Source organism: Myripristis murdjan, chromosome 21 (genome assembly GCF_902150065.1).
Source record: "Myripristis murdjan chromosome 21, fMyrMur1.1, whole genome shotgun sequence".
NCBI classification, from domain to species: Eukaryota; Metazoa; Chordata; class Actinopteri; order Holocentriformes; family Holocentridae; genus Myripristis; species Myripristis murdjan.
In genome coordinates this window covers 25,099,021-25,121,520 of record NC_044000.1, presented here as the reverse complement: position 1 = coordinate 25,121,520, position 22,500 = coordinate 25,099,021, and the positions used below count along the sequence as shown (strand labels likewise).

General features: G+C 45.8%; 2 protein-coding genes across 3 annotated transcripts in view; both read right to left on the bottom strand.

Moving 5' to 3' along the window:
* Positions 1-3,040: 3,040 nt before the first annotated feature.
* prkag3b (protein kinase, AMP-activated, gamma 3b non-catalytic subunit) lies at positions 3,041-18,878 on the bottom strand. The gene is made up of 12 exons (XM_030080527.1): positions 18,846-18,878; positions 18,010-18,070; positions 16,096-16,202; positions 13,342-13,423; positions 8,403-8,461; positions 7,046-7,091; positions 6,881-6,935; positions 6,505-6,631; positions 5,201-5,366; positions 4,473-4,510; positions 4,216-4,362; positions 3,041-3,157 (listed from the first exon to the last, which is right to left on the bottom strand). Exons 1-12 carry the CDS (start codon positions 18,849-18,851, stop codon positions 3,041-3,043), a joined length of 1,011 nt encoding a protein of 336 aa, XP_029936387.1. The 5' UTR covers positions 18,852-18,878.
* A 1,827-nt stretch (positions 18,879-20,705) lies between these two features.
* The window catches only part of ttll4 (tubulin tyrosine ligase-like family, member 4), a 21,518-nt gene continuing 19,723 nt past the window's right edge, over positions 20,706-22,500 (bottom strand). For both annotated transcript variants that reach the window (XM_030080509.1, XM_030080510.1), the window contains exon 21: positions 20,706-22,429. In XM_030080509.1, coding sequence (XP_029936369.1) covers positions 22,243-22,429 — 187 coding nt within the window. In that variant the 3' untranslated portion in view covers positions 20,706-22,242. The remainder of the gene's footprint in view (positions 22,430-22,500) is intronic.

The window sequence follows — 22,500 nt, the reverse complement described above, 5'->3', positions numbered from 1 at the left end:
AATTTTCTCTTTCTAAATGTGTATGGTTCAACAAGAGAATAAACCTTAAGAGCAAGTTCATGAAATGTCTGAAATAAAAAAAAATCATTAAGAGAACTTTCAATTTTCCCTCATTAAGAGAATCTTTAACCCTCATGTTGTGAAAATTTCATGTTAAAGTGGGTGAGTCTTTTACATTTTTTTAAATCAGCAAACAACAAAGTCCACAACCTGCAACAGTCAAAATGTCTCCAGGCTCCAATATCTTCCGAGGATTTAAACTAATGTCATTGGCCACATTTAGTCTTAGTCAAAGCAAATGCAGCATTTCCTAATTCCATAAAACAGAAAATGAATTAATATTTATACATTTCCAACATATTCACCACTTTGATGATTCAGGTTCGATTCACAACTCGTAGAAAGGAGTTTTCTGCCATGAGTGAAATTTTTATTTTAATTCAAATTGCTGCTGGACCTTAGACAGACTTCACAGCCTGGTTCAGGGACTGGTTTTAACTGGTTTAAATCCAATCTTACCAACAGAGAGTTTTACGCAACAATTGAAGAATGTTCATCAAAAAGCTATAAGATGGAATGCAGCATCCCACAAGGTTCAAGTTTAGGTCTATGCTCTATGTCGCTGTGTCTCCTGACCATCCAGAGCCAACTGATGCTCTTTTTAACTAGTTTAGATATCGAGTCATGGACGGCAGAAAACTCTCTACAGCTCAACCAGGACAAAACCCAGCTCTTAATGATTGGTCCTGAAGCTCAGAGGCAGAAACTCAAGACAAAACTGTAGACACTGGCATTAAAACTGTGTCAGCAAATGAAAAACCTTGGAGTCTCTGATCTCTGTTTTGAAGCACATATCAGACATATAACATATAAAAATGCATTTTACCAATTTAAGAACGTCGCCAGAGTCTGACCATCTCTCTCATGAGCCAACAGAGGTTTTGTGTGTATGTGTGTGTGTGTGTGTGTGTGTGTGTGTGTGTGTGTGTGTGTGTCTGATTGATTGATCACATCCTGATGCATCCTGGGTGTGTTTGCTGTTAATGCTAGTCCTGCTTATCCAGTCCTGACTAATCATCAGGCCAATATTCAGAATTTATCAATAACCAGTATCATAATTTTGATTGACATGACATCTGATATGAAAATCAGTCAGACTCCGCCTCTCTGGCTGACAGACAGCGGGACAGCAGCGAGTGGGCGGGGCCTCATCTCTGATAATCTGGTTCCAGTTTCCAGTGGATTTGTCTTTAATGTAGTTTGATGGACAGAAACTGACCGAGCCGCTCACTGTTCATCCGCCCCAAATCTGTACGTGTGATTACCAAAATTAAGCTGATATTATTATTTTTGTGTGTAAATCTGAAAACAACAACAACATGCTGTCAAGAATCAGCAAGCAGCAGAAAGGACCCGAAATGCATCTTCAATCCATCGATCAATGAAACAGGAAACAGATTGAGACTGAAGCAGGAACACAAACCCGTCAACAACAACAACAAACTGTAGCAACCCCAGAGAGGGAGGAACGCCACTTCCTTTAAAACAAGCGGCTTCTTCTACATGTTCACCTTTCTAGTTTGGGAATGACCTGTTTGTGTTCATTTTCAACACAACTGGTCAGCAGACCAGTGATTCCCTTGAGCAAGACACTGAGGCTCAACCCCACACAACCCTCCCAACTGACCCAAACCCACCCAACCTGGATCTAACTGGGTCATGTCTGAATGGGCTGTGTCTGACTGGGTCACGTCTGACTGGGTCGGGTCTGACTGGGTCGGGTCCTGTGAGGGTCCATATATGAATGAAAATATCATAAACGTTTGAGTTATAAGCTTTCCACAGATACAGGGTTCCCCTGGGTCCTAATAGGTCCAAGTTTGTGTTTTGGACCTGAACTGGACGGGGTCCTTGCATTTGGGTTTGATTTTTTTGGACCCGTGAAGACCTGAACCTCGAGGACTGAGAGTCTGCCAGAGAAATAAGTGAAACATTCAGAATGAAAACCTGTAGTCTCTCGATGAATCCTGAACTGCCAGCCTATGTAGATTAGAACAGCATTATGTTACTTTGAATATTGTGTTGGAAAAAAACACAAACGTGTTCTGTCCCAAACTAAACATTTTCTTTCAAAATTTTCCTGAAATAATTCAAGATCAAATCTCATTCCCCTTCCCCTAAAAACCCTGGGAGAAGCTACAGAAGAGTGACAAGAGGCGACACAGGCCTGGAGGAGCAGAGACAGGACGGTCAGACAGGAAGCCTACCTGGGGGGGATTCAGGGGGCCTGAGGGGTGCCAGGAGGGCTGGGATGGGGGGGGCAGGAGGGGCCATGAGGAGCCAGGGGGCCGGGGGGGTTGGGAGGGTGGGGGTGGGGGGCAAGGGGAACAGACTAAAAAGTGTTGATGAGGCTGTGCAGGAGATTTGGGAGAAGGAGCTGGGCAGTGGGTTTCAAAGGAGGAAGTGACATTACAGGCAGACTGGTGGCAGCAGAAGGAGAAGGTGGGAGCACAATGTTTCAAAGGTAGGGAGGAGGAGGAGGAGGAGGAAGAGGAGGAGGAGGCTGGCTGAGTAGTGGGAGGCTGCAGAGGAGCTGGCTAGTTGTTTGGTTTAAACAGAAGTTTTCAGAGGAAGTTCCACGGGAAGTTGCTGGTCGATGGGTGGGACTACAAACTTTCAGGGAAGGCGGAAAGGCAGCTGTTTGGTTTTGGAGAAGCAGGAGGTTTAACAAGGAGAGTTCAAGGTGGAGGGAAACAGACTTTGGTTCTCAGAGAAGAGGAGGCAGGTGGAGGTTGGTGGACGGCTTTAGGCATCAGCAGGTTTTAAAAAACAAAAAACAGGCGAAGGTCAGGTAGTCAGGGAATCGTAAGAGCAGGAGGAGAAGGAGGAGTCTCTCAAAGTTCAGATGACGAGGAGCTGGATGACAGGAGCACAAAGGAGAAGCGTCGACGCCTCAGAGGATGAGGAGGTGGGCGAGGCAGGCAGACAGATGAACACCCCGGGGATGGAGAGGGAGCGAGGGATGGACGGAGGGGTGGAGTTAGGAGAAAAGTGCATCGATACCTGCAGGGGTGAGGACCAGCGCCTGCAGGAGGTCCGACAGAGAGACGATCCCCCTCACCACATCATCAAGGTCAACCAACACCAGACGATGGACCTGTCCGAGGAAAAGGAGAGGATGAAGAGGAAAGGAGACATGATGACAGAGAGAGAGAGAGAGAGAGAGAGAGAGAGAGAGAGAGAGAGAAAAACCAGATCAGAGAGTTGGGTCACAAGTATGGACCACCCCAACCCTTCGTTTTTTTTTTTCTTTAGAAATCCGTTCACACTGATATACGTTAATTTTATAAGACAGTGAAAATATTAAACAATAATAGAGTAATTACGGCGAAATAATTTCAAATTTATTATTTGACAGTCCAGCCCCCACAGTATCAGCTTGGAAAAACCCAAACCCTGGGACAAATGCAGCTGATGATCTGATCTACGCTTCTTAATGACTTTGCTCTAAGATTAGCTAAATCTCATGCCCATGCTGTCTTCCTCCTGAACTACAAGTTAAAAGTCTTTTGTATGCAGAAGACTGCGTCCTGTCAACCTCAGAAGACGGTTTACAGGAGCAACTGAATATCCTAAATGACTTCTGTCAGACCTAGAAAAACCTGTGGAAAAATCCCCAAAACCAATCTGCAGAAAAAACAACTTCACAGCTGGAGAAAAATCTCCTGAACAAACAGCAGATTATAATGACTTCGGCATCTTGTAAAAGTCAACAGGCTGCGAGTGCACTGAAGTTCTAACCCTCATAAGAAAATTAACATAAAATATAGTGTACTTCAAAATCAATGATTAAACTAATACCACTATATGGCAGTGAATTTTGGGAACCAAAAACAAAGCAAGTGATTTTAAAAACTGGGACAAATATCCAGTTGAGACACTGCAGAATCAGAATCAGCTCAGAATCATAATTTAAACTAAATTCCCAAACAGATGATAAATACTAGAAATAAAAACCAAAGCAACTTGGAAACACTTTCAACCCTGAATAAAGAATATCTAAACACTGAGAATGAGCCAGACGGTGTGTGTGCATGTGTGTTTAAAAAAACTGTAAAATATTCCACCTGTGTCTGCCACATCATGATAACAGACTGATAATAATACAAGATGAGCGTGAGAAATAATTGTACACATGGTGAACAGTGACAGTACCTCGGCCTGGGCGATGCGGTCGATGACGGTCTCCAGCGTCTCGTGGCCGTAGCACTTCAGGACGCCCTCCACGCAGCACGCTCTGGAGTCGATGACCTCCCGCATCGTCATGTTCAGGTTGTTGTAGTTCTTCTGCGCCGCCAGGTTCTTCACCGCAACAACAACAACTTTATTAACAAAGTCATAGTACCAGTGACATCCCGACATTTCCCATCAGCCCCGCTCAACATTTTAAAGCAGGAAGTGAGAAAACTTACAATGACATCAAACCTGGAGTACAGCGCCACCACTTTACCTGTAGAAACACACAAAACATTAAAATCAACCGACCTCCTGTCTGTCTGAACTCACTTCCTGTCTGTCTGAAGCTAGTGATGTTAGCTGAGGAGATGCTCTGGTTAGCTAGCTAACAAGCTGACAACTAAACACAAAATCAACAAGACTGATCAGTGATGAAGTGATCAGGTCTGTTCACAGAACTGAAGACCTCCAACATGGCCACCAGGTCTGTCACCAGGATATATGCAACCGATCATAACGGAAAACTACCCCCTGAATTAGGTGGTGGATGTTATTATTATTATTGTTATTGTTGTTGTTGTTGTTGTTACATTTAGAAACAAAATCAATGTTAAATATCAAATTGTATGCAGATGATTGTGCACTATTTGTTATTTATTATGTAACGTTTAATATTTAATCATCTAATATTTAATGTTTATAGAATTATAAATCCAAAGTTACATTTATTGAACAGTTTTAATGTTATTAGTATTTCCTGTTTCTACAGACTCTGCAGAAGAGGAACCAGATTTTATATCGAATCATCTTGTTCCATCGTGGTTCCACTGGCTTCTGGTCACATAAAAGAGGAGGAACGTTCAACGTGCCCGCTGCCCACAGGGGTCAGAGGTCAGATTTCAGAGGTCAGATCTCAGAGGTTGGAGGTCAGAGGTCGGAGGTCAGAGATCAGTCTCTGGCTCACCTTCCTCATTGACAACAGGCAGAGCAGACACTCTTCTCTCCACGAAGATGGTCAGCGCGTCGTACACCGATGCAGACTCCTGCACTGTGGCGACCTGTCGGAACGTCCCAATCGCCACCTCGCACATTCGCCTCTGCAGGAACCTCGGCTTTGGGATCATTGAACCCTGTAGCCGCAGAAAACAGAACAGAACAGAACAGGACAGGACAGGACCGCTGTCACACTCTGACCTTGAGTGAGGGTAGTTTGCCGAAAGGCTGACTGAAAAAGGTGTAGTTTAACCCCGAAAAATGTAAACAAGCAAGACAAAGTCCATTTGATGAAAAAAAAAAAAATTAAATGTTTTATTGCCTTTTAAAGACAATCCAGCAAATAATAAAGCAAAAATGCAGCAGAAAAATATTTACAAAACACTGGCCAGAGTACCATAAGGTCTGCACAGCACCACAGCCCTTCACTGACTGGGCAGTGTAGATCCCCTCCATTTAAAGGTTAGGCCCCTCCCACTGGACAATACCATCTTTAATTGAATAATTAAGTGATCAATTCAACCACACAGATTATTTTCAGACTGGAAAACATTTTCAAGACTACATACATGTTTTTACCACATTAAAGCTGTCATCACATCAACATGATACCATGTAGAAGTTACAAGCCCACTTTAATACTCCCATTAGCTGGTATGGTGCAGCATGAGTGGACTGAGCATGCTCCCTACTTGCTACTCAGGCACTACGAAAGACTGCCTGAAACTATGCTCGGGTCCTTTGTCACTGCCCAGAACCAGTAAGCACTGCGGTAAGAACGAGAAACATAATTAGATACAAACATAACTCAAAACACATGATCTGCAATCTTTAAATAATAACGAGTTAACTCAAAACCTCACTCGTGTGTTTGTGTGTGTTTCTGGTAAACTTTATGGGGAAAATAGCACAGGAAACATAGCTCTGTTGGTAAATGTAGCTCAGTGTGTGCACCCACCTAACTATCAGTAGCATGCTACCTGGCTAACATGTTGCATGTGGAATGAGTGATGGTGTGGTGTGTTACCAGTGGCAGGGGAAACTGCCACAATTGCACATGACAGGACAGAGAGGAACAGGACAGGACAGGACAGGACAGGACAGGACCGGACCGCACAGGACAGAATTCATTCAACATGAAAGGAAATTGTAAAGAGCTTCATGTTTGCATCTCGTTTAAAACTTTGAGACTCAGAGTCAAGATTCATGTGTGTGTGTGTGTGTGTGTGTGTGTGTGTGAGAGAGAGAGAGAGAGAGAGAGACAGAGAGACTCACGAAGATGTGCAGGAACTTGAGGATGCGTTTGTGTGTCAGGATGTGCAGGACGTTCCCGCTCTCGGGGTCGATGACGGGTAGCCGGTGGATTTTGTTCTTCAACAAGGAATAGATCGCCTCGAACAGACTGGCGGGGCCAGATTATCAACAAATCAACACAGATTATTAACATGAAACAGATTAAAGAGATTATTAACATAACATAGATGAAAACAGATTATTAACAGATTATAATGCTAAAATGTACAACTAAACTGTTAAACTGTGAATGTTTAAATCATTAAATATAAAATGTTCATATTAGTTATTTTTTATTTTTATTTTTCCATGTACTGAGCAGACTGATTGGTTGATTGGTTGGCAGACAGTGGCTCACCTGGCGTCAGGTGTGATGCTGATCAGGCTCTTGACAGAATACTCCAAGTAGATTTCTGCAGGAGGAAACAGACTATCATCCCCTGTACATTACTTTCATATAAAACAAAGGTTGATTTGTTTATCTAATCAAACTGTCAAGCTGCAGTGTAAATATTTCTTGTACCTCTCCACGTCTCGATCTTGTGCTCCTCCAGCTCGTAAATCTGAACCTGAATAAAACAACATCAGATATAATCAATAACTGCATACAAACTGGAACCAGGAACCAAACTGGAGCCAAACTGGAGCCAGATGGAGTGGGAACCAAGCTACTGTATATATATATAAATTTCCCTCTGCGCCTCTTTGGGCTGTCTTGTGTCTACTTCAGGCTGGGTTCCTCGTGTTCCTTCTTTTTGATGTTGCAGTCACTCGGCATCACTGTATCTCTCACTGCTGCCTTCTTCTGCTGTTTGTGGACCAGCACCATGTCTGGTTGATCTGCAACCAGCTGATCCATCTGGATCTGGACGTCCCACAGGATCTGGGCTCTGTGGTTCTCCACCAGCTTTGGAGGCGTCTTCCATGTTGGCCCAGGGACGTCGGTGCAGATGTTCCTGTTCACTCTGCCAGCTGCTTGGTTATGGCGCTCCATGTCTGCTGTACCTGCCAGCATGGCACCCCCTGCTGTGATGTGGTTAAAACTGCCCAGCGCATCACCGGTACTCCACTCCCTGCCATCGGGTCCATTTAGCACAAGCAGTGCCTGCGGAGAGCGCATAGCATCATCCATCAGCCGTCTTCCTCATGTATTCCTGGATCTTTGTTTCATCCTGGATGGTGGCTCTGACCCTCACCAGTCCTCGCCTCCTCCTTCCTCTCAGTGTGCAGCCTCACGGTGCATCGTGAGGAGCTTCCCTGTCTTGATATCAGTGGCCTCTAGCTCCCCCTGTGGTCAGGATGTTATACCAGCAGGGTGTCTGATCACCAGCAGTGCGTAGGTGTTGATGGCTCAGATCTTGTTCTGTCCAATGAGCTGGCTCTTCAGGACCTGCCTCACTCTGTGGAGGTGTTTGGTAGTGGTTGTGGTCAGGTGGGTAGCCAAGGCTGTGAGTCTTTGTTTGGCGGTGTCCTATGCGTCAGGTATGGATAGTTTGTTGTTTTTCTTTTTCAGTCACCACACCTTTCCTTAGTTCTGCTAGCTGGCTAATTTCTCTCTGTGTTGTCTTGCTCTTGGCTTCCAGCCTTCTCTGGCACTGCTCTTTATTATTATGTTCATCTTGTAACCAAGCAAGATCTCTCTCTCTCTCTCTCTCTCTCTCTCTCTCTCTCTCTCTCTCTCTCTCTTTCTCTCTCTCTCTCTCTCTCTTGCTATATATATCTATATCTATATATATTTATATATCTATATAGATAGATAGATAGATAGATCACTGATCAGCCGCTGAAATGAATAAAAACTCTCTATCTCTGTTTTTGTGTTGTAAAAAATTCAAGAAGAGGAAGTGACAGAAAGTGACAGAGAGTGAAGAGGAACTCACCAGAGGAGATTTGTAGTAACGATGGAGGATGTTAATGAAGTCGGTGATTGTCAGCATACCTGCGCACACGCACACACACACACACCCACAGAGGAAATAACATATGTTTCATCAGTTATGAGTCAAATATTCACATCAGTGACTAAAATGTTCAAAAACATCAGACTGATACAGAGTGTGAGTGTGTGTGTGCATGTGTGCGCGTGTATGTGTGTGTGTGTGTGTGTGTGTGTGTGTGTATTAATAACAGAGGCACGGTGCCAAATGCCCCAACAGACCAAACCAAAAATAGGGCGAGTGGCCTGTGGTATTCATAGAGAGAGAGAGAGACTTTGACTTTTAGTGCTGTTTAACTCTTTAACGTCCTGGTGGGTCAGAGGGTTTCAGGAAGTCCCAGAGAGAAGATCCTGATGAAACTGGAGCACCTGGTCTGTTTGTCAATTAAATTAGCATGTCTGTTTCCAGCGGGTCCCTTGACCTCTGACCTCCAGATGTGTGAATGAAAATGGGTTCTCTGGGCAGCCACGGCTCCCCCCTTTGCAGACATGCCCACCTTCTGCTAATCCCATGCAGTTCACCCTGCAGTCCACATGTGTTCTTCTGGCCTGTTGTAAAATGGTGTGTTTGTGCAGACTGGGGCCTAAACAGTCTTGGAGCTGCATCAGTTGGCTTTGACTGGAAAGCTGAGATCCTTGTGGATTCAATGAGCCACATTTGATTCATGTGTGATGATGTTGGCCCCCATCGCAGCCATTTCACTGCAGGCAGAGCATTTTGTCAAACTGGACGTCGCTGTAGAAAATGACCTCTAGTGACTTCTAGGAGACTCACAGCCTCATCAAACATTTTTTGGTAACTTTGTCATAGGCCTCAAGCTAAAAGCACAGTCGGGTGATTTTGGTGATCTCAGAGACTCATGATCGGATAGTGTTTGGGACAAATGAGAAACAGAACTCACATTGTAAAGTGCTATAAAAATAAGCCAGGCCACTGAGCTAGCACGCCAGTGACTTTTGATGAGCCTGCTAAGGGAGCAACAAGCTAAGATGATGAGACAGTAAATGTCAGTCAAAGGCAAACAGAGGAGCAGATCCAAAAACAAGGATAAAGAGCTGTTAGAATGATGTAGTGAGAAGCACAAACTGAGATGATGTCCTGCTTTTGGGAAAACATGTGTCAAATGTAAGAATCATTTTGCAAAAATGTGTTTCTCCAAAGATACAAAAAAAAAAAAAAAAAATCATGACAGTGATGATTTGAGTGACATGTTTTTCATCAAGATGGTGCCACGTGAGGATGACAACAGTGCATGGTCCTTGATGTTTAGTGATACTGGTCAGACGGGGAGTACAGTGAAAAGTGATGAATGGATTGGACCACTGTTAGTCAAGGAAGACCTAGGACTGGACTAAGAGTGTCTATCATGTTAACTGTGCAAATATTACACTTGACAAACAATGCCAAGAGACGAACTATACACAATGCAAGGGATCTGTAGACATCGTAAAATAATTCCTCTCTGTTTTCAAAGGACACAGGACATTACCATACACCTACAAGATCAAGCTCAAGAGTGATGCTAAGCCTGTAGCGCATCCCCCATGGAGAGTGCCAGCACCGCACTGAGTGTTTTTGAAAAAAGAGCTTGACAGAATGACACAACTGGGTGTCATTGAGAGGGTGAATTCCATCACATGTACCAAGAAAACCAATGGTGAGTTACGAGTCTGCCTAGATACCAAGGATCTGAATGAGAATACAAAAAGAGGGCACTACTCAATTCCTACACAAGAAGAGATGACCAGTGAAATGAAGGTTGCCAAATATTTCAGCAAACTGCATGCATTGCAGGGACTTTGGCAGTTGAAGCTAGACTCATAGAACATTAAGTAGTGCACCTTCAACCCACTGTTTGGGCGCTGCTGTTTTCTGAGGCTCCCATTTGGCATGATCTCAATGCCAGAGATCTTTTAGAGGGCTATGGAGTCTATAATAGAGGGTCTGGAGGCCACCAGTGTACATACATGATTTGATGATCTGAGGAACTACATGTCAGCAGCATGATTAAAGACTACAAAAAATCCTGCAGAGCCCAGGTGAGCAGGTTAGGGTTAGTTTGGTGTCACAGAAATGAGATTCTTGGGAGACAAGCTCACAGCACAGGAGATGGAACCTTATCAGTCAAAAGTGCAAGCCATACTGGACATGACTCTTCCCACTGGCAAGAAATGAGTCCTTTGTGCTATGGGAATGATAAACTTCCTGGGTAAATTCATTCCTAATCTTTCTTCTAAGACAGTGTGTCTCAGAGAGTTGCTGCAGCACAACATGGAGTTCAAATGGACTGCTCGACATGAGAAAGAATGGCAGAAATGGAGGTAAACTCTAACCACGGGGCCAGTGCTCACGTTCTTTGACCTCTCAAAAGCAACAGAGATCTCCACCGATGCCTCAAAAGATGGCTTGGGAGCTGTTCTGCTCCAAGCTCAGGGAGACAAATGGTAACCACTCTGCCCAAATCGAGAAAGAGACTCTGGGTTTAGTGTCTGGGTGTGAAAAGGTTCACAGTAATGGATATGGTTTGCCAATCGTTACAGTTGAAACTGATCATGAGCTGTTGGTTTCAATCATTAAGAAAAACCTCAAATGTCACCGATGTTGGCAGATGCTTTGTGCAGGGCACCAGCACCAAGCAGCGACCTGCTGGTCAGGTACTCAAGTGATGATGTTGAAACACATATCAACATGTGGACAGCTTCCCTCCCCGTATCTGATGTGATGGTACAGCAAATTGTGCAGGAACCTGCAAAGGACCCTGTGCTGTTGAAAGTTGTCCACCATATCCACAATAGATGAGTAAAGGGAAGCTGCCCGCACTTCTGTCCCATATGAGCAGATCTGAGTGTTGCAAATGGTCTCATGCTGAGACAAAACAGGATGCTGATACCTCAGTCCATGTGCCAGGACATGCTTCACCGTATTCATGAGGGACATCTAGGCATGGAGAAATGTAAAAGGAGAGCCAGAGAAGCAGTTTACTGGCCAGGCATCAACATGGACATTGAAAACATGATTGGAAAATGTGACACGTGTCTCAGACATCACTATAAACAGACAAAAGTGCTGATGCTTATTACAGACATACCATCTGCACCATGGCAAAAGGTGGGTACTGATAGTCCCATCTGAATGTTAAGGACTAGTCACAGACTATTATTCAAACTACCATGAGGTTGCTCGGCTCCCTAGGACATCATCACAGTTTCACCCACATGAAAAGCTTCTTTTGCTAGACATGGAATTCCACAATGTGTGGTGAGTGACAATGAACCCCAGTATAACTGCTGAATTCAGGGAGTTTGCTAAGCAGTATGGATTTCAACACACAACTTCTAGCCCCATGGTAAGAGTGATCCTTATTTGGCTTTGCTAAGCTACCGAATGAACTATGACAAAGCAGCACAGACTGGAACCTTTTCACAAAATGGATGTTGTAGAAATCAATGATCCTGATGCTTGGACCAGGAAGGCAACTGTTCTCAGCGAAGTGGGGCCCAGGTCCTGCATGGTGAAGACAGAACGGATAAGTATTCAGAAGAAACAGGAAGAGTCTGTCTGGAGACTGTGGGAGGACACTCATGAGAGTCTGGAAAGCAAGTTAGTGAGACGTCACTGAGCCTCTTTCACCTTTCCCAATAACTGCACCAGCTTTGAGACGATCAGCCAGACACAGGAAACCTCCTGAGAGACTTACAGCACAAGGGCAAACAGTTAACAGCCGTCTTATGGTGTTATATCATGTTGTGTGTTATACTTGTAGACTTGAATTGCTGTAAGAGCTATCGTTGTGTTATGTTTAACCTACTTAGGAAAGGGGACGTTTTGATAGGTGTTCCCACATGTTGCCATTAGACCTGTGGCAATATAATGTCTGTGGACACAAAGAGGATACAGGAAGAAGGTAGAGGAAGTGTACAGGGAGACACAAATAAAAAGAAATAAAAAGAAGTTCACACAGCTGGCATGGAGTTACTAACTCTGAGATGTTTTAAGACATAAGCAACATTATGCAGACGTTCATCTGATTCAAACAGGGCAAAAGAAATCACCGCGGTGACCAGGACATTTCCAGCAGCAGATACGAGAGGCGACTCTGTGGTGGACAGCTAGCTAACTGTCACAGCACATCCCAGGTCCACTGATGATCTGCCTCATGTTCCAACATGGAGCTCGTTATGGTCATAATGTTCAACAACAAAGCACCAGTCAGGCTCAGAGCAGGTGGGATGTTCCTCCAGGTTCCTCCGTCTCTGCCAACAGGAGAGTTGAAATGCAGAGCCTCCAGGTGGTTCCTTCTTCAAGAGACCTTCAGGGCCTCCAGGTGAGGCCAGTTAACAGTCCTCTGACTGATAATTAGGTTATAGCTCGTGAATTTTTTGGGGAGGTTTTCCGTATTAAAGGAAAAAAAAACTTTTAAAACTTTTTTTTTTTAAAAAGCTTTAAAAGTTTTTATGGTTTAACAGTGACATAATGGGTAAATTAGTTAAATTTTCCCATTTGACAAGTTTGTCATCTATTATAATAAATAACAAACTTTTAAGGCTTTTATTAATGTCTATAGGAATTAACTAGTTGCTTCAAAGGGCTTGTAAATGTCTTAAAGTTTAAGAATAAATGTGTTTATCATGTTACTAATACACTTATGTAGTCGCATTAACAATTATTAATGCTAATGAGTATCTTATAAAGGACTTACAGTGGGCTTATTAACTATTAACTAATGTTTATTACAACATTAACATAAAGTGTTATCAGTTTTCAAAAAGTAAATGTCATTCATCATAAAATGCTTTAAATTTGCCAAGCAAACAGAAACTTCACAGAGTTGTGCAGTGTCTGTGTGTGTGTGTGTGTGTGTGTGTGTGTGTGTGCAGCTCACCTACAAAACTCTGCAGCTTGCTGTCCCATAGTGGAGCAGCTCGCACGCCGTTAGCCACCAGAGCAAAGAAAGCCTTCTTCACCTGACACACACGCACACACACACATTTTATCAGAATCAGAATGAGCTTTATTGGCTAAGTATGCCGGTAAACTCCGGTAAACTTTAAACTCTCAGTGCAAATAAAAGTAAACAGTGCAAATTGACATAAATTAAATAAAAAATAGAAAACAGAAGGGGCAAGAAAAAATAAACAAGTAAACAAACCAACCTCTATGACAACTATATACAGGATGGTGTGCAGTGATGTGCAGTGATGTGCAGTGTGTATGGACCCGACACTCTGTGACTATTAAGAGTTCATCAGAGCAACAGCCTGGGGGGAAGAAACTGTTCCTGTGGCGGGTGGTTCTCGCAGAGCTCTGTAGTGCCGACCAGAGGGGAGAAGTTGAAACAGTTTGTGTCGGGGTGAGAGGGGTCTGCAGAGATCCTACTAGCCCTGTTCCTGACCCTGGACTGGTACAGGTCCTGAATGGAGGGGAGGTTAGTCCCGATAATCCTTTCTGCAGACCTGACTGTTCTTTGTAGTCTGTTCCTGTCCTGTTTGGTGGCAGAGCCAAACCAGACAGTGATGGAAGTGCACAGGACAGACTGGATGATGGCGGAGTAGAACAGTGTGAGCAGCTCCAGAGGCAGGTTGAACTTCCTAAGCCTGCACAGGAAGTACGAAGTACTAAGCCTGGATCCCAGGAACCACAAAGCCTGGATCCCAGGAACCACAAAGAGTCCACAGTAGACACTGTACTGTTGAGGATGGTGAGGGGGGAGAGGGTGGAGGGGCTCTTCCTAATGTCCACTGTCATCTCCACGGTCTTGAGCGGGTTCAGCTCCAGGTGGTTCTGACCACATCAGAGGACCAGCCGCTCCACCTCCCGTCTGTAGGCAGACTCGTCACCGTCTCGGATAAGGCTGATGACGTTGATGTTGTGTCGTCTGCAAACTTCAGGAGTTTGACGGACGGGTCCACCGAGGTGCAGTTATTTGTGTAGAGGGTGAACAGCAGTGGGGAGAGAACACACCCCTGGGGAGCGCCAGTGCTGGTGGTCCGGGTGCTGGAGGTGATGTTTCCCAGCTTCACCTGCTGCCTCCTGTCAGTCAGGAAGCTAGTGATCCACTGGCAGGTGGAGGCTGGCACAGTGAGCTGGGCCAGTTTCTGGCGGAGGAGATCGGGGGCAACGGTCTGGAAGGCTGAGCTGAACAGGATCCTGGTGTAGGTCCCTGCAGAGTCCAGGTGGTGCAGGACATGGTGCAGCATGTTGATGGTGTCATCCACCAACCTGTTTGCCCAGTAGACAAACTGCAGGAGGTCCAGCAGGGGTCCTGCGATGTCCTTCAGGTGGCTCAGTACCAGGCGCTCAAAGGTTTTCATGACCACAGACGTCAGGGCAACAGGCCTGTAGTCATTCAATCCTGTGATGGAGGGCTTCTTTGGGACTGGGATGATAGTAGAGCGTTTGAAGCAGGAGGGGACTTCACACAGTTCCAGGGATCTGTTGAAGATCTAGGTGAAGATGGGGGCCAGCTGGTCGGCACAGACTCTCAGGCAGGAGGGGGACACGCTATCAGGTCCTGGAGCCTTCCTGATTTCCTGTATTTCCAGCAGACCAAATGCCTATACGCGTGCTGCTGCCCCCCGCGGCTGAGTGTCGCATTACGTAAGAGAGTGGAATACGCCGAAACACGGGGGCATGCCAAGTAACATGTAAACGGAATATTCCAGTTGCCGCGGCGCAGTTACCTTAGCCGGAATATTGACCCGAACCAGAATATGGTGTGCATGTAAATGTACTCACTGACGCAGGGCCGTTGATAAGCTGTGTTTCAGTCTTTCAGAGTAGCTCCTCTTAGCTACTTTGATCTCCTTTGTCACAGTGTTTCTGGCCTGCTTGTACAGGTCCCAATCCCCACTCCTGTAGGCCTCCTCCCATGCCTGACATAGCATCCTCAGTTTTGAGAAGAACCAGGGTTTGGTGTTGTTGTATGTGCAGAAGGTCTTGGTCTGCACACACATGTCCTCACAAAAGCTGATATATAATGTCACAGTGTCAGACAGTTTGTTGAGATCTGTGGTTGCAGCTTCAAAAACACTCCAATCAGTTACAGTCAAAGCAGGCCTGTAGCTCCGGCTTTGACTCCTCTGTCCATTTCTTCACGGTCCTCACTACAGGCTTAGCAGATTTTAGTTTCTGCCTGTAGGAGAGTCCTAAAGCTGCACGGGGAACAGAGCGATAAGCGTCCTTTATAACTGTGTTACACTGGTCCAAAGTGTTCCTGTCCCTGGTGGGACATTTCATGTGTTGCTTGTATTTTGGTAGTTCGTGGGTGAGGTTTGCTCTGTAAAAGTCCCCAAGAATAATGAGCAGGGAGTCTGGATGCTTTTCCTCCATGTCTGTGATCTGGTCAGCGAGGTGCTGTAACTCCTCCATTATGCCGGAGGTGGGATGTAAACACTGACCAGAACAAACAAAGAAAACTCCCGCGGTGCATAAAAACGCTTATGGTTTATGAAAAAAGTCTCCAGATGAGGGCTGCATGACTTCTTCAACACTGTGACATCTGTACACCAACCTTCATTTGGGTAGAAGCATGTTCCACCTTTTAAGTTATAAACAGAAAACAACAGGCTCCCTGCCTCTGTGTGTGTGTGTGTGTGTGTGAGTGTGTGTGTGTGTGTGTGTGTGTGTGTGTGCGTACCTGCAGTGTAGTGTCAAAGATGACCAGTTTGGAGCTGGTCGGTATGGCATCGTAGCAGCAGTGAGTCTTCATGAAGTTCATGTAAACAAACGTGTCTGGATCTGGGTCTGTGCACATACACAGACAGACACACACACACACACACACACAAGACAAGGCATTTCAGTGCTTCACATAAGATTAAAAAAACATTATGTATATATTAAACAATATGTAAAAATACAAATAAATAGAACAAATAATGAATAAATAGATCAAATAAGTTGAAAGACAGTACTGTATTGATCTGAATATAAGACGATATTTTTCCCATTGAAAATGCCCTGAAAAAACGCCCTCGTCTTATATTGGGGGTCTAAGCAAATACACATGTATTGTACTTGCATATGTTCCGTGCTTGAATACAGCACACTTCCCCTGCTCTGACAGGGTTGGAAGGGGTGTGCTCCAGCACGGTACGGGCGTTCATGCACGAGCACATGAACAGTCACGCACGCAGCGGGCGAACGTGGATACAACGTAAATCATGCAACTTTCTTCCAGCCTCCGCAAAATCGATTAATGCGCAGCGCGATTACCGGCGAATGGCTGCGTCGTGCAATCAATAATCAACCATGTTGTCTGTGTTGCTGCCCATGGTGCTGCTGCAACCGCGTATAAACAAAAGTTGATTTATGATGAAAGGTATATATGGCAGTCTGTGTGCACCGCGCACCTGTCAGATCCGGCAGACCTGACCGGGTGTGCGCGGTGCCGACCGAGGCACCGGCCAGTATCAGGTGGGCCGGCCGGTGTGCGCCGCCACCCGCTTGAATGTAGCAGCCAGCTGACATGCGGCTCCGGCTGTCAGTTGGACGCTTTCTGAAGTTACCTCCAAAACTGTCAAGGTAAATAAACATCCCTTAACCCTGGCCCTGAGTGCAATGTGAGACGGTGGCGGTCTCAGAAAGAAGAGCTAAAAAATGCCCACAGCCAGAGAAGGGCTTTTCGTGGTCCAAAAACTGGTCGATTCAACGAGACTGACAGGAGGGTGTGCGATTTTGTGAATGAGAAACGTAGTGAAGGACTGCCCGTTATGAGGGCTGTGATGCAGCAAAAAGCACCTGAAGTTGCCACAGAGCTCAACATACCCCGCACTGAGTTCAAAGCTAGCATGGGCTGGTGTTGCAGAATGCAGTGGCGGATTTAAGAAATTTGGGACCCAAGGCAAAGGCAGGCATGGGGCCCTCTGAGATGAGAGGACAACACACAAAACAGGGGCCCCGAGACACACATAATACGATAAGCATTCTGCTGGCATTTTAGCAAAAGTATTTTAATCAAAAACATAATTAATGTGCGCAAATAAGTAATACCTGTATTAACCATAAGTGTATGAGGAGTTTTATGGGGCCCTAGGCAACCGCCTAGTTTTGCCTAATGGTAAGTCCGCTCCTGGCAGAATGTCCATATAAAAAGTATTTTTCCAAAAAAGGGTCTTGAAAAAGAGGGGTCGTCTTAAAATCAGGGTCGTCTTTTATTCGGGTCAATATGGTAATTACGAAGAAGAAATAAATTCAGTCAATCTTCGTCACTGATCTTCCCTGCAGGATAACGTTTCATCTTAATAAGCAGGAATTCTAAATCTTCTCCTCCCTCCTCACCTGAAACTGCAGAGTCCCACCCTCTGCAGAGCCCCGCCCTGTGCTGAGCCCTGCCTCCAGCAGAGCCCCGCCTCCAGCAGAGCCCCGCCTCCAGCAGAGCTCCGCCTCCAGCAGAGCCCCGCCTCCAGCAGAGCCCCACCCCCCACATTGAAAACCTCTGTAACCGCTGCTTGAGAAATGGTAAGGACCTTAGAGAAGTTTTTCACAGAAGACAGAAGACAGGACACAGAAAAGTGTAACACACACACACACACACACACACTGCTCTTACCTTTGCTCTTCATCACGAGGCCACGCTCCTCCTCCTCCTCTTCATCAAATGGGAACTGAACCTGAAAAGATTGTCAGCAGTTCATGTGTTAGCATGCTAACAGTAACATGGTTATCCTGCTGGCTAATTAGCCAAGTTAGCATCTAGCATTAGCACGCCAACAGTAACATGGTTATCCTGCTGGCTAGTTTGGCCAGGTAGCTATCAGTAACGGTAATGTGGCCACATGGCCCCTGGTGTGGCCCCTGGTGTGGCCCCAGTGTGGCTCCTGGTGTGGCCCCAGTGTGGCCCCAGCGTGGCTCCTGGTGTGGCCCCAGTGTGGCCCCAGCGTGGCTCCTGGTGTGGCCCCAGTGTGGCCCCGGTGTGGCCCCAGCGTGGCTCCTGGTGTGGCCCCAGTGTGGCCCCAGCGTGGCTCCTGGTGTGGCCCCAGTATGGCTCCTGGTGTGGCCCCAGTATGGCTCCTGGTATGGCCCCAGTGTGGCCCCAGCGTGGCTCCTGGTGTGGCCCCAGTGTGGCCCCTCTCTCCATCCTTATACATCCTTACCCTCTAATTATTACTAATATCATGGTTGTTGTTATTTGTGCCACTGTTAATATTACTATACATCTCTGTATGGAAATTGCATTGTATTGTTCTCTGTCCTGATCTGTCTGTCTCTGTCCGTCTGTCTGTCTGTCTGTTTCTCTCTCTCTGTCCGTCTGTCTGTCTGTCTGTTTCTCTCTCTCTGTCCGTCTGTCTCTCTCTCTGTCTGTCTGTCTCTCAGTTTGACCCAGTGTGTTAGGGTTTTGAATCAGCAAAGAACTGACCGGTGTGTGTGTGTGTGTGTGTGTCTTACCTGCATGGCTGGAGGAGGAGCAGGAAGCTGACAGCAAAACTAAAACTACATCCAGTAACTTCTGTCTCCACGTCTGCCAGAGAAGAAGAAGCAGAAGCAGGAGGAGGAGCAGGAGGAGGAGGAGGAGCAGGAGGTGAAGGGGGAGTGAAAGCTGAGGAGTCTCTCTGCTGAACTTCAGCCGACAGACAGGCTAAATCTGGAGCTGTGTGTGTGTGTGTGTGTGTGTGTGTGTGTGTGTGCGTGTGTGTGTGCAGTGGGAGGAGAAATAGCTCATGGGGCGTTCACTGTCCTGGTCAGGCTCAGTAAATGTTGCCTGGTCTCTCTGAGGATCTTGATCAGAACGATTTTGACCCAGATCTTCGAGTCTTTGTGTGTGTAGTGTGTAGTGTGTGTGCAGTGTGTGTGTAGTGTGTGTAGTGCGTATTGTGTGTAGTGTGTGTAGTGTGTAGTGTATGTGTAGTATGTGTGTAGTGTGTGGTGTGTGTAGTGTATGTGTAGTGTGTGTAGTGTGTGTGGTTTGTGTACTGTATGTGTAGTATGTGTGTAGTGTGTGATGTGTGTAGTGTGTTGTGTGTGTGTAGTGTGTGGTGTGTGTAGTGTGTCTAGTGTGTAGTGTGTGTAGTGTGTGTGTAGTGTGTGTAGTGTGTCTTGGAGCCCAGACATGGGTGACATAGAGCTGGGTCACACAGAGCCGGGTCACACAGAGCCGCGTGAGACGGAGCCGGGTCACACAGAGCTGGGTGACATAGAACCGGGTGACACACTGCCGGGTCACACAGAACTGGGTCACATAGAGCCGGGTAACATAGAACTGGGTCACACAGAACCGGATGACACAGAGCCGGGTCACACAGAGCCGGGTCACATAGAGCCAGGTCACACGGAGCTGGGTCACAGAGAGCCGGGTGACATAGAGCCAGGTCACACAGAACCGGATGACACAGAGCCGGGTCACACAGAGCCGGGTCACATAGAGCCAGGTCACACGGAGCTGGGTCACAGAGAGCCGGGTGACATAGAACTGGGTCACACAGAACCGGATGACACAGAGCCGGGTCACACAGAGCCGGGTCACATAGAGCCGGGTGACATAGAACCAGGTCACACAGAACCGGGTGACACAGAGCCAGATCACACAGAGCCGGGTCACAGAGAACTGGGTCACATAGAGCTGGGTCACACAGCCGGGTCACACAGAGCCGGTGGTCTATAGTTCAGGGGTCAAATGGCTGGTTATTACATGACCATTATTATGACATTTATTTTGAAAAGGTGCTGCGGTCACAGCGCCCTGCGAGACGTTCAGGTTTCATTCCATGTCAGGTTATTTATATTCTGTCACCCGAGCCGGTGTCCTGGTTTACACGCAGCAGATGATCCCCTGAACGTCTCAGGTTTCATACTGCAGCAGAACTGAGGCCGGCGCTGCGTTCAAGGTCTCATCTTAACCTCGGATTTCAGTTACAGTGACTCATCATGGACATATGGGCTGTTGCCATGGCAACAGGTGGGTCTTGTCATTAGTTCAGAGTCAGATCACATTTATTATTTAAGCATCTCCTTCCTGGTTATATCAGTTTTTCATGTCAGGATTAATATTTCTTCTGCCCACATGTTGAGTCGGACAGGAACTGAAGGGGAGGGTTAGTTTAGGGTTTTTTTGTGGTGGGGGGTGGAGGGGCTGTATTCAAGACAATTCAGGATGAATAAACAAAAAAAAAAAAAATAGCTGTGGTTAACTATTCCTTAAATGTGATTGGTGTTTTTTTACTCAGATATTCATGTAAACAAAACAACAAACTCTATACAAACACTAAAACAACAAAAAAACATGACCCATTTCCCCGTTGAATAAAAATCACAAAGATTTTTTTTTATTGAACTTTTTATTGTGAAATGGAACCTGAGCAGTAAATAATACAGCCCTTTAACATCAGAACTTGACAACTTTTGAAATACTATAAATGACAGAAATTCTTCTATTTATTTAACAATTATTACAATTTTAATCATGTCTAAAAAAAATCACAGGCATCTCTGTTATTGTTAATAATAACAATAAAGTTGTTTAAAAGCTTAAGTGTAAACTGATTTATTCGTTTTCTTTCCTCTCCTTCATGGAAATGAAAGTTTCACTTTTAATAACTTTAGTTTTCTTTAACCTGCTGAGTTTAAATGTTTAGAAGCTCAGAGGAAAAACTCAGCAGCGACTGGTGACACCATCACCGTGGAAACCAACTGTCATTAACAAGTCAGCTGACTGTCCTTATGCCTCGAGGGTAAATGAATTCAGAGTAAGCCTCTGCCCAGCAGTTTCACCGCAGCGCCGTCGTGCGGCAGACGCCTCACAGACACACTGAGTCACAGATTTATAGATTAATGTCCAGTCACTGCTGAAAGTCCAGAAAAACACAACACCAACCAGATTCTGCAGCAGCTGGAAAATATGAGATTAAGTCCAGATTTACTGGATTAAATCAACAACCAGACCTCGGCCAGTGTTGTTATTATGATTACTGTTGTTGTTGTGCTGTTTTGGCCATCATGAAGGAAACAAACAACCAGAGTCATGAGGATTCAGATACTGCAGGAATAAACTGCAGGAAAACCTTTCTCTTATCTAACACACACACACACACACACACACACTCACACACACACCTGGAAAAGCCAGCCAAATGTTAGCTCTTGTGTTAGAATCTGAACAGTCAAAACTTTATTACCGACTCAGTTAGTTTGAATGAATCACTCTCACTCACTCTCACTGTGTGTTGGTTTTCTTGAAAACTTCTAGAGTCTGAGAGCTGAGGTCACTCTGGCATGAAGTGACATCATCATGTGTTGTGTTGGAAAGCACTGTGTGTTTGTGTGTGTGTTGTACAGACACACACACAGAGAAATCATGTTTCATCTTTGTAATGAAAGGTGTGAAGAAGCCAGAGAGGATTTTCATGTGTACTGCAGATTAACTAACGTCACCTTAAATTAAACAGTTAATTAGTATGTTAATTAGTATGTTAATTAACTTGTTAACGAGTCTGTCCTTCATGCTGATAACAGATAATCTGATAATCTGAGCTTCCTGTGAAGGTTTTCTCCTTAGCCTGGTGGCACCCGGCCACCACCAGGTGGGCTCGTACTCAGCAAATAATGGACCTGTCTGACGTGTTCCTGTCTCACTTCCTGTCTCACTTCCTGTCTGAGCTGCAGGTTTGTGTCTGTTGGACCCTCAAACTCAGGATGAAGGGTCACAGTTTGGCTCTAATTAACAGAAACTGTTCGTCTCCTCACACCTGAGTGGCGTTAACCTCCCACACCCGACCGGGTGGAGCCAACGCTCTGCCCCGGCCTGGAGCCAGAGGGCATCAGAGGGGGTGGGATGTTCCACGGCGAGGCGTCAGAGAGGGGCGGGACATCCCAGGGTGAGGCTGCGTGTTTGTGGTTCGGGGCTGGGACAAGAGCTGCTGCTGCTGGACTCGGCACCAGGAGAGGGCGGTGGGATGGAAGAGGGGCGGAGCTCTCTGTCTGAACTGTCGTCCTCGTCGTCATCAGGGAGGGAGCGGCGCTGCAGGCTGACCACCACACTGCGGGACAGATCGGGACGGGACATCCGATTAATTATTAGACTTATGTAAATTAAGTTATTAAACTATTC

Excerpts from the sequence above, each read along its gene's own strand:
- prkag3b (XM_030080527.1), bottom strand. Across the intron at positions 8,462-13,341 it reads CAAGCTGCAGAGTTTTGTAG|GTATGCTGACAATCACCGAC; the intron begins GTGAGCTGCACA and ends GCGTGTGCGCAG. Across the intron at positions 4,511-5,200 it reads GCCTGTTGTCAATGAGGAAG|GTAAAGTGGTGGCGCTGTAC; the intron begins GTGAGCCAGAGA and ends GTGTTTCTACAG.